Source organism: Danaus plexippus, chromosome 30 (assembly GCF_018135715.1).
Source record: "Danaus plexippus chromosome 30, MEX_DaPlex, whole genome shotgun sequence".
Classification (NCBI taxonomy): Eukaryota; Metazoa; Arthropoda; class Insecta; order Lepidoptera; family Nymphalidae; genus Danaus; species Danaus plexippus.
This window is the reverse complement of record NC_083557.1, coordinates 2662335-2674462: the sequence shown is the minus strand read 5'-3', so window position 1 is coordinate 2674462 and position 12128 is coordinate 2662335. Positions and strand designations below refer to the sequence as shown.

The 12128-nt window shown below is 37.2% G+C and overlaps 1 protein-coding gene across 2 annotated transcripts in view; it reads right to left on the bottom strand.

Moving 5' to 3' along the window:
* Nucleotides 1–12128, bottom strand: part of LOC116776594 (probable multidrug resistance-associated protein lethal(2)03659) — a 40730-nt gene that overhangs the window by 2847 nt on the left and 25755 nt on the right. For both annotated transcript variants that reach the window (XM_061525514.1, XM_061525515.1), the window contains exons 8-27: nt 11659–11761; nt 10924–11155; nt 10393–10549; nt 9023–9382; nt 8532–8682; nt 7966–8127; nt 7335–7464; nt 6532–6641; nt 6231–6356; nt 5664–5798; nt 5083–5182; nt 4475–4625; nt 4153–4238; nt 3743–3926; nt 3398–3524; nt 2949–3099; nt 2517–2750; nt 2126–2235; nt 1492–1606; nt 921–1104 (exon numbers count right to left, since the gene is read on the bottom strand). In XM_061525514.1, the coding sequence (XP_061381498.1) occupies nt 921–1104; nt 1492–1606; nt 2126–2235; nt 2517–2750; nt 2949–3099; nt 3398–3524; nt 3743–3926; nt 4153–4238; nt 4475–4625; nt 5083–5182; nt 5664–5798; nt 6231–6356; nt 6532–6641; nt 7335–7464; nt 7966–8127; nt 8532–8682; nt 9023–9382; nt 10393–10549; nt 10924–11155; nt 11659–11761 (3108 nt within the window). The remainder of the gene's footprint in view (nt 1–920; nt 1105–1491; nt 1607–2125; nt 2236–2516; nt 2751–2948; nt 3100–3397; nt 3525–3742; nt 3927–4152; nt 4239–4474; nt 4626–5082; nt 5183–5663; nt 5799–6230; nt 6357–6531; nt 6642–7334; nt 7465–7965; nt 8128–8531; nt 8683–9022; nt 9383–10392; nt 10550–10923; nt 11156–11658; nt 11762–12128) is intronic.

Below are 12128 nucleotides of genomic sequence, written 5' to 3'. Positions count from 1 at the left end.
GCATTTGATGGGAGCCACATTTAATGATACGATACAGCATTAAAAATGTTAAGGTTATTTATATGAGAGGTTTCCACCGACGTATTGACACGTCGCGATATCCCTGGAACCACAAGGAGTAGAGACTTGACATTTGGTAGGAATCCTTTGGACGAGTAGAGGTGAGTTAGGAACGTATTTTATGAAATTCCACTCACAAAGGGGTGTTGTGGAGTCCACGACAATACAGATCTCATATGCTCTTTATTTGGCAGGTATGGGATGAATCTCCTAAGTGTGATGTAGAAATTATCTATGAGCGAATTTTATAATAACTCGTCCCCACTTAAATGAGGGGTAGGGGGGACTATGAAAATTTTAAATTTCTGCATTTATGAGAGCCGAGGAAGGTTAGTAGCGGCTTAAATATGCTTTCCGGTTAATATTTTTCTAGCTAATCAATGTTTCTATTGAAAATCATTGATTTCTTCTCGGCATATATTTTTTCTTCTTGACATTTTCATATCAATAATCCTATAAAATATTAAGTATATTTATTTCTATCTATGTTGTTCTTGTATGTCAGTTCTGTAGCATCGTAACCTTTCAAAAGCAGTATAAAGCCTTTGATACAGACGAGAAACAAAAATAGTACAAGTACGGTCCCTTGTGGAACTCTCGTTTTATTTTTATTAAACTAATTCTCTTATAAGAATTCATTAATTATTTTATCTAATTAAAAGTGTTTCTCGTAAAACATATTTTTTATCGCAAGATATTTCATCCATAACAGTCAAGCCTTTGTTATATCTAGAATAACGATATAAAAAACTTAATTGTGAATAAAAATTGTTCGTCAACTGAAAGGTCAAACGCAAACAAGTTAAAAATAAGTATTGTGATATATCTGTATCCCTAAATGCAACAGCAAGTTGTCTCACTTGAATAAAGCAGCTATCAGCGAGCTCTTGCCGGCGCCGGTTCTCCCCACCACAGCGACCTTCTCCCCGGCCCTTATCTTAAAGTTCACCCCCCTTATCGCGAAAGCCGGCTCGGTCTCGGCTTTTCCGTCACTCTTCGGAGGCTTTTCATATTCCAGAGATACGTTTTCAAATACTATCTCACCTGAAATATATATATATATATATATATATATATATTGAGACTCTGATGCTGTTCGAATATTGAAAAAACGCTTGGATTTTATTAAAGTGTGTACTTCCATGGATATTCTTTGAAATGTTAATATTTGCTAACTACTGAGTTATTTGGATATAACGGTCCCATGAGGAAATTCCACTGGAACAAAGATAAATATTCTATTTTTATTTAGTGCGTTATGTATTTCTTAAAGAGCTAGAAATATCTTTACAATATTTTTCTTAGAATTCTTGGAAATGTAATAGTAATTTTGATTCAAAATCTATCTAACATGCACCAAGCGTATATATTTTCCGAACAGCTCCCGTAAGCTGTGCTTAATGTGCTCGTTGTATCGAGGATCTGACGTACCTTCACTGGGCCACTTGCTGAAGTCAAACCCAGGATGTTCATTCTTCAGCGCCCTGCTGTCAGGTTCTACAGGGTGTTCCGCTGGCAGTTTGATGTATTCTAAAATTCTTTCAACCTAAAACATACATATATATTTAATCTTCAATATAAAACTAAATATAATATTATAGTATTAGTACCAGCGAAAGAAAATATAATGAAACTAGAAAAAGTATGTAAAAATACTAAAGAAAGTCTTATATCGATGTTTTACACAATGCTGATATTAATTGTATCAATGGCTCAGATGTTAGAGGGAGGGTGAGCTTAACCTGGCTTCACGTATTTCAATTCCAATTACTTACATATGTGTTTCATTAAAAAAGTCCAATATTATTGAAAACTAAAAATATTATCTAACTAATATTTTTGAGATCACTACGCGTATTTTATTAATTTAAAAACTACATACTCCCGACGTTTCGGTTACTCTGCGGCAACCGTGATGACGGGCAGACGAGAAAAAATATTTTCTAATACTACTTAAGTCACAACATTATTCGCAAAAATATATATATTTTAAATTCCTGTCACTTCATGATCTCACTGAGATCATCTTCTCTATCTCTATCTACAGTATCTACAAGTATCTCACTGATGTCATTTGGTTCTCCACTTCAGCCGTCTGTCTCATGCCGTACTGGCACATCCCCACTAGACCCATCACCTGGGTGATCGCGAGCCCAACGTTACCGCCGCTCGAGTCTGTAACAAACGCGAGACCGTCAGTAAGTCAGTAATAGAACTGATAAAGTCATGTATCCAACTAAGTTCCTTGGAGAACTCTTTCTTTAAAACTATTTTTTTTTATTTATTAGTCAGTTAGAGGTTTTTCTTAAATCTATATATAATATTAATCTAAGCTCATAAAAGATTACAGAGTCGTTCGGCTAGATTAAAAAAGTTTTGCAAAAAGAGAGAACGTAAGCTATCTACGATAATAGACCTTATTGCGTAGAATTAAAGGTTGATATTTAAAGCCTCACCTTCTTCACTGAAGAAGAAGAAGCTAAAGGTCACGGCAGCTAAGTATAAGCAGCAGGCCATGTCCATCCAGTAGCCGAAGGCGCTGTTAGTGGTGATGACTAAGGTCCAGGCCGAGGAGTGCAGGTCTTGCAGTTTGTCGAACTCCTTGGCGAGCGTCACCTGCTTGTGGCACGACCTGATGGTGGTCAGGCCGTGGACGGTGCCGCCGCAGTGAGACAACGACGGACTACGAGCTGACAACATTATATTATTATATGAGGACTTGGTTCAGCCGACTACGTGTGAGTAAGGTGTCAGTCATAGAGGTCTCTCATTTTGAGTTGAAAATACGACCCAAGACTTATTTTTATGAATAAAATCTTACTAGAAGCAATACTACATAAAAAACCTAATCGCTATTAGCTGGTTTTGATCAGCTCAAGACCTCTCACCGATAGCCTCCGCTCTCTTCAGCTCGCGGCTCGTGCACAAGTAGAGAGATCTCATGAGGTGAAGCAGGAACGCCAGGACGGCGGTCGGCAGGAGTAGCCACCAGTTGACGATACACACTACAGCCAGAATGGCGATCACCTCCAGGAAGAACTGTGGAGAAGAATGAGGAATATAAATCAGTCTTCCAGAACATAAGACACTTATTTTGGCGAGAACTTAGTTTCATTAGTATTTAATCTTATCGAAGAATTAATTTTATAATTAATATTATAAAATTCGTTGTATGAATATTTTTTCGTCAATGAATATTAAGAATGTCCTAAAACGAAGCCCTACAAAACTTATTTCCATTTAGTAAAAGTTTAGAGACATTTTTTTAAATTATAGAGGAAATATCTCGAGCTTTGTTATTACGCGAGCGGATCGTAGCAACGAAGCCTTAACTCACCCCGAGACAGTCGACCAACGCCACGGGAAGTAACGTGTCTATCTGGCCCATGTCTTTGGAGAAGCGGTTCAAGATTCGACCTGACGGGTTGTGGTGGAAGAACCACATCGGAGCGTTCGTCACACCCCTGGTGATGATGATTATACGATATATGTATAGCACATTGAAGATGTCAATTATTTTATACGAAAAAAATATTTGTATAGAAACTACCGAGTAAATAAATTTCCTTCATTTATCTTCGGACATTATTCAATTGTAAATCATTGAGGGATATGAAAAAGTAAAAAAAAAATTACAATTGTTTTGGGAGATGATGAGAGGAATTCAGAAGTATTATCCGACCTGAACATAGTATCGTGCAGCACTACGGAGGCCTTGATGCAGGTGTTGTAGAAAACCAGCAGTTTGTTCCAGGTCAGGAACATCGACACCACGATGAGAGCCGCGTAGATATAGATGCAGTGTTCCCGGGACAGGTGGAAATGGTTGGTAGGAAGATCCTCGTACCTGAGCTGGCTGGAGTTAGCTGGGCGAGGAGATAATGACGGAACAAATATAATTGTAAGGACAAAAGAAATTTACACGTTTTAATTCTCTGTTTATTAATGGTTGTATGTAAGATATATTAGAGGCATTAGTGAAAGTCTTATAGGTCTATGACCCAAAACAATTTGCAAAAAAATATAAAAATATATATAATTATAAAAAATATATATTTTTTGTACTAAATCACGACGGAATGTAAGTCTCACCAGTCACTGAAGTAGTTGTATTGTGTATTTGTGATGCATTAAGTTCGCCTGCTTTGTGAGCGCTCTGCATCTCCTCTATGGTAACCCTGAATTTTAATTTTATTACCAAATATTATTAATATCAAAACTCATACTCTTACATATATATTTGTTCCATAAAAATTTTTCATTATTAGAAATGACGGGAAACACTTTTTTAATTCATTCCGACAGTCGGAATTATCAGATACCTTTTCTAACGCCCGAAAAGTTATATATCGATTAATATTCTATGTATCCGATAAGGTGATATTCTTCTCGTATTCTATTCTATTCTTCTCACCAATCCTTGAGCCACACGTCCGTCGCGGAGTAGAAGAACTGAGCTAGGAGGAAGAGCGACCCCAGAACCAACATCGTGAACTGAGTGCCGCCGCTCTTTATGAAGGAGAAGTACACTCCGAAGTCTACGGAACCCTCGCTCTGCTTTTCACCTGACGGAGAGAAAATTAGGGCTATATAGAATATATTTTCACGTCCTTTTGGGTAATTTAGAGATTATTTAATATATTTTAATGAAAGTAATATTTTTCGGATATACTATGCGTGCTTTATTTTTGTAAAAAACTCATCATCATCACGTCTCGTCTCCGTGATCACGGTCGCTGACATGTAACCGAAACGTCGGGAGTATATAATTTTGTAGTTATATCCGAAAAATATTAGTTTCATTTAAATGAATAAAACTAGCGAAAGTCTTAGATCTCATTATTTAATATACTTCCCAAAAACTCCGGGCGGATAAACCCAAGCAAAGAATGTTTGAATATTAATGAAGGGCTCATTCAATAGCATTGCATAAGGAAACCTGTCACCTTACCGTCCGTTTGTAACGTCGAACTCGACACGGAAAGTGACTAGTTATTAATTTTTAATCCTGAGCTGGTGTACCTTCAAACTCCGGACCGATATTAGTTTCGCCGTCCGTGTTGAAGGACAGCTGGGACACCTCGGACAGCGACCGCTGCGAGCGGAGCTTGTGGCCGTGCTCCTGGTGGTAAGGGATAGTTTACATTAACCTGTCTGCGATATCGTAACGGCGTTCCCAGCGACATCTGTCGACGGTGCGCGACGCCATTGTAATATAAATGTTCATCGGGTGCCCTAGATCGTTCTTCAAACTTTGTGAGTAAATTAGACTCTATTCTGATGTTTGAGTTAAATTATCACAAAGTTATATATATAAAGTTTAAATGGCATAATACAATTAAGTCAACACCAGCGTTTTTCACATGCTAGCACTACGCTCGTTCTTATGTTAAACAGTTCCAAGAGTTCTTTACATTCGTTCATTTCCTTGTCATTTACACTCGTTCATTCTCGTAATGGTTAGCAATGAAAAATGACTGGAATGCCAACACAGTTATTCATGTGAGCTGTAAAGACTGTATTGGTATCTCTGTGTCATTCTTCCTTATGTACTCTCTCTCCTCTGGAGTGCCATTCACTCCCTCCCTCTCTCCCTCCCTCACCAGACTGTCCTGGTTCTCGTACGAGGCCACCTTCTGCTTCATCTTCTTCTCCTCGTCCTTGGCCTCCATCTCGATCAGTTTCTCAAACTCCTTGACGTCATTCTTCAGGTCGTTGTAGGTCCCTTGAGCTACGATCTGTTGAATTTCATATAGATATAATATATAGTATAAGTAAAATACGTAAAATATGAAATGAAGCGAGAAATCTTTGCTGGCGACTGAGGTCATCCGCGGAGATGAACTCGCCAACCGAATGTACGAACAAGTCGAGGTTTTCTTGATCGCTAACTCAGTTATCTAAAGTGTTATTTGTCAAAAAAATATTTAGATCGAACCACCAGTTACAATCGGTCGCTGAAAAACGAAACCCATTTCCGAAAACGAGTTATGTCCAAAAACTTGAACCGAGAGCTTTATTGGAAGAGCTCACGCGCTATCGTAATATATGTAGTACACTATAGTTCAAATTATGTATTATCTGGGAGATAATCTCCGCGGTCGCGGGTTTGATTCGCTCTTTTTATAATTTCTGTATATATTTTAGTTTTGTGTGCGGTATGTACTCGCCTTGCCCAGTTTCATGACGCACACTTGCGCGGCGTGTCTGGCGTACTGCACGTGGTGGGTGACCAGAACCGTGGCCTTCTCGCGGAGGAAAGATCGGATACACTCCTCGTATATAGCCTGGGCCACCTGGAAACATATATAGGAAATATTAACAGAGACACTTCGTTTGGTCGTAATAGGATATAAACTTAGATATTTTTTTGGTAACACAAAAAGAGAAAGCAGTAACAGAAGTCTCTTGATTCTGTATTTCTTAAGACGAAGCCGCGGTCACAGCTAGTGTTACCAATTTCTTTGATACCTTAGCGTCCACAGCTGCTAGGGGGTCGTCCAACAAGTAGACGTCTGCGTGTTGGTAGACGCAGCGAGCTAGCGCAATACGAGCTCTCTGTCCCCCGGATAACGACGCACCTGGACAAGGGCAGGGGTCAGAGGTCAGGTTGATAAAGGACACTCCAACAACATCGGTTATAGAGCTCCAGCTAATCTCAATGATCTTCTGCGATATTTGAGTGTTGTCTGAGTTGTCACTGACTTGACGCACACGAGATATTTCAGGCCGAATAAATCTTAAGATAAACAACTAACGATCTATCCTAATAAAGGAAAATAGTAAATTATTATATTACATCTTTTTAAACCTCCATATAAATAGAATGAAATACACATACTAATTTAAATATATACATTAACCCTTCTAACAATATTTTTTTATTTGTTTTTCTTTTCATATCATGTTTCTTATTTTCTTCTTCCAAACTTTCAGTCTGCAGAAAAAATGTGTTGATATTTTCGGATCCATCCTGAGATATTTACACCGTGTGGGTCATATTAGCAGTGTTGGAGTAGGACTTAAGCTATAGCAACTCATCTCGCATACTCAAGAATTTAATGCATAACTATAGACCTACAATACATTTTTTATTTAAATTGTAAATCATTGTACGTTCGTGTTCATGATTGACGTAAAACCTGGGAACTGTCAGTGTTACGTTTAATGGACACTAATAATACAGATTTTTATAATATAATGACAGCATATATATGAATATTCGAGGGTTATAACGATATGAGCGACTTTTTGTTTATAATCTATGCACATACCCCGCTCGCCTACAACCGTCTTATCTCCATAAGGCAGTATTTCCAGGTCACTTTTCAGCTGGCAACACTTGATGACCTGCTTGTATCTGCGCAAGTCCAGGTCTTGACCGAACAGGATGTTCTGGCGGACCTGCAGGCGAGAGAGTATCGTGATATATACTTATAATCTACTTAGATTTCTGTGATACAAAGGACATCTCGGTTTGCGATATAGTTTGCTAAAAAAAAAAGTTTTAACCAATAATTTTGTGGAGGTATTTATAAAGAGAAGAAACTTGTGTTATCGTTAATATAAGATAGAAGTAAACTGAAGAAATCTGCTGGTATTGAGGCGTTACATCTCCATATATATTTTGTCATATCAGAGACGAAAGAAACCTCTCAGCATTCCATGGACTCACCGTCCGGGTGCCGGGTCCATGATGCAGGGAGAGGAGCTTCAATAGTGCCTGGGACTTGCGACCCAGATGTAGGTTTACAGGGCATCCATCTAGTTATTTTGAAACGAAGTTGTTGTGAACGGATTTGGGAAATTTTGTGAAGACCCAAAATAGTTTTGCCAGACAAGACTAAAACTATATATAATATCTATAGTTGGAGCTGGTACCAGCCATCTCCTGACATTACTCACAGAAGCTTCAAACAGCCAAGGCTCCTGAGCAGCGTAGGCGATGCTCCCTCGGACGGCGAGGTGACCGGAGGTAGGAGACAGTTCCCGCAGCATGGCGAGCAGGAGGGTCGACTTCCCCGAACCAACGGTACCTACTATAGTGGTCAACGTTTCCGGTTTGATCTGTGGTGGAGGGGAGTCAGAAAGTCTATTACTACCATAATATTAAATAGCGTCACAGAGACATTAATTATTTAAACAAAAAAATCTTTTTCACTAAGTTTTGCTTCAATTATTTTATAAGCCTTAAAATGATATCTGACCCACAAGTGTATTATGACCTGATAGTATTATGGGTCTATTCATTTTAACCCAAGTCTGGGTAACAAGTAGTATTCCAGACACACATTTAATATAAATCTTTTTTATTAAAAATCTTATATATTGGTTACTTTCATTAAACTATTTTTTATAATTTTTGAGAAACTAAGGACCAAAATTTGAACAACACAGTATAAAATCCTATTATGAGATGTATATTGAAACGGGAATCGAAACGGTAAAACTGTCAGTATGAACGTAATTACGTTTAAGTTAATGTCGTCGAGCGCTAGCACTCTATTCTTCATGTCTTCGTCTTCTGAGCTCTTCCAGTGCGCGGTGTAATCTTTGAAACTAACGAGTACAGCTGGTTTTAACTGTTCCAGGTTAGACTCAGACTTAATGTACTCCTGTTGTCTAGAAAAATAACAATTAATGGCTTTTTATACAATGTTCTAAGCTGTGTTAAGATCGTGCAAATTATATTTGATTATTTTTTTAGGAATATTAAGTAGACTATTAGAAAAACTACTTTGTATTTGGTCGAGTACAAGTGTAGTTTTTGGTCGGGAAATTATCATCGTGTATCAATGAAAAATAATGAAAGATTGATACTAGGAAATTCTTTAGTCACTGGTATAATATGTATAAATTCGTTTCTATTGTGTTAAAGTTACTCAATGCCTGCTAAGGATATATTTATTAATAAGCCAATCAAGAAATTAAATAACTTGTTTACTAGCTAAAATAAACTCACCCGTTGCCAATTTTCTCGAAGATTCCGCTCATAGCTACAGTTTTGGTCCCCTCGATGGTGACGAGGTCGGTTCCGTCGCAGTTATCGACCTCCGGCAGCATCAGGAACTCCTGCATCCTGTGCACGCTCACCTGCGCCTCCAGGGTGAAGGAGATGGCGAGAGACAGGAAGTCCACCAGGGAATATTTCAAGATATTGTAATAGGAAAACACCACGAACACCTTGGAGGCTGTCAGCTCGTTCTTGAACGATATGAACGACACCAGGGTCAGAAATATCGCGATCTTGGAATTGAGCTTCACGCAAGATATCATGATCGCACGCAGCCAGGATATCTTTTTGATAATGTTCATTTCTTTCCTGCAATGTAATATAAAATATATTAAAGTACTTTATGATTAAAGACTTCAAACGTAAATTTAATTGTAGGAAGGATTGGAAGCTGCGACGTTCAGTCACATTTTCGTCTCTTTGTAAACTAAGCTATCGCGTCCATCTATCGTTAATAAATGACAACAGGTCAAAATTCACGCCGGGTTCAATGTTATATATCGGATATTGAAAAAAAAAATCACCAAGTAATAACTTCATAGTATCAATTACATACGTATGTAATTTATTTATTTATCACTAAGAAAATCTAATTCTAATTGATATATATATATATATATATATATGTCGGAGCGCCGAGCTCATTAGGGTCTTGTGAACCACTCATATTGCAATCCAATGACTAAAACTTCAATACACTTTGCAATAACTTTATTTCACTTGTCACTATTTGATTAACACCACGAAAGTAATTTACTATTATAGAATAGCAATTATGAATTTGAGCCACGTGGATTGGCGAGTGTGCGTCCAACACCGTGTCCAAGTGAACACTGTCCTTACAATGTGACTGCTCCCATTTATATACCTTGGTGACTGCTACGAAGTTGGCGCCACTAGCAACCCCACTCGACAATCTAACTGACGTTAGCGTCGGCTCTTAGCAAAATTAAAATAAATTGAATGTCTTTTTAAAATTACATTGGTGATATTTATCAACTTAATATAATCACATAAATAAACGAACCCATTTAAATATAAACATAAAAGAAATATAATCAAAACATCAAATAATTTTCTTAAAAAAAGGTAGTTTATACGATATTTTCTGATTACGCCGTCATAAATATATTATGAGTGTACGTCTATTAATACAGTAAACTATTGTCACTTCTTTTCCTCTATCCCTAATTTATTAACAGGCTTTTTCTTCTTGGAGGTATATTAATTTCTAATTCAATCTCTGACCAAAGACGTGGCTTAATATGGTGACAGCATGATGCTGGATGTAGAGATGCCAGCTGTTTAACATATCCTACCTCCTGGCTTCGCCTATGATCCTTGCGAACGCTTTCTCCCAGGCGTACATCTTGATAGCCTCTATCCCTTGTATAACCTCGTTCATCAATCGTATGCGATTGTCGGTTCGTATCGCTGTCTGGTGTCGTAGTCTACTCGATATCTTACCCAAGTAAGCTGTTGAAAGTATCTTTTAAGCATAAATCTTCATCAAAAGTTTTGTTCTATTGGAAATTTTATCTAATGTCAGACATAAAACCTAGTTTTAGCTTAAGTATCGCAAAAACAATAATTACTAAATCTGTAAAATATTATTAAGTGACAAGATAAATCGTAAAGTTAATTTGGCAGTCACCGAAGTGGACTTTGTGTGAAGATTGAATAGGATTGAATTATTTGAAATTATTTTTTTGATAATTACAGTTAACTAATAACCCTCTAGAGTATATAGTATATAGTATCATTCATAAATATAGACGACAATGATGAAAAAACTGACTTATGGGCCACACTAATAGCTCATGGGCCTTACTTTCATACAAAACACTCACCCTGCAGTGGTATGATCAGGAACAGCAATGAAACTCCAATAAACGTAGAAGCACCAACTTGGTTGTACATCAGATAAGTCACAACCACGCCCTCTATCGGGGTCCTTATGAGGTCCATAATAAACAAAGAGGCCATGTCGAACCTTTGGGCATCAGTGGTCAAAAGATTGATGGCATGACCAGCGAGGCCTTCGGAGGCTTTGCCGCCAGCGTTTATATCGAGACGGAGAATCTAGAAAGAGACACCACGAGTGAACGAGCGTTTGAAAATATCTTCGATTAAATTTCCATGCAGAAAAAACACGCTGGCTGTACACAGATTGTGAAGAAGATCCAACGAATGGTAGAAAAATATAGAGCAGTTTTTTCATGAGTGAAATCATAACTATCATGTATTTTTTTCGTCATGTCGGTCTCACATTTTGTTGGAATCCAAGGAGCAAAATATTTCAAAGTCCTTATAAATTTTAAATATATTGATACTATTTTTTGGTTGAAACTTCATAATCTCATTCAGACAGATATTTATAATGTCAAAACAATAGATGTCAACGAAATGTATAGTCTGAGGTAGCCATGCGGCTTTCAGGATAAACTGTGTATATTATAGCCCATATCCTATTCGAATATGTAAACTACACTACCTTAAAGTTTCATCGAAATCTGTTAAATAGATTTTCCGTTAAAGAGCAACATACACCGTAACGAGACACACATTTATAGTATACAAATTACCTTCCTATATATAAGTGAAGACGTCGCTACTCGGACCCTCATGGAAATATCGTACAAATATAATATAGTGGGCTGCATTATGACGGCGCTTATGAAAGTTAGACTGGAATAGATAAAAAAAATATACAGAGACACGAAAAAAAATATGTCTTTTTCTCAAGGTTCAAGGTTCTATCCGAGGCGTTTTTTTGTATTTTTTTATTCAAGGTTTTACAAAAATTATAGCATTTAATGCGTCTATCTGTACTAAAATTTGATAATCTTGAAATGACAACATTTCGTATGTTTATATAGAAAATGTCCAAAACTAGAGCTCATTTGAAATTATAGTAGTTAGTTGTATATTTAAGATTTTATCCCAACTAAATTAACCTTGAAGTGAGATTAAATACACTAAGTTATAATTTAATCCCGTCAAACAGATTAACACATACTGAGCTCGATAGTTTATAGCTATAGATAGTTCATTA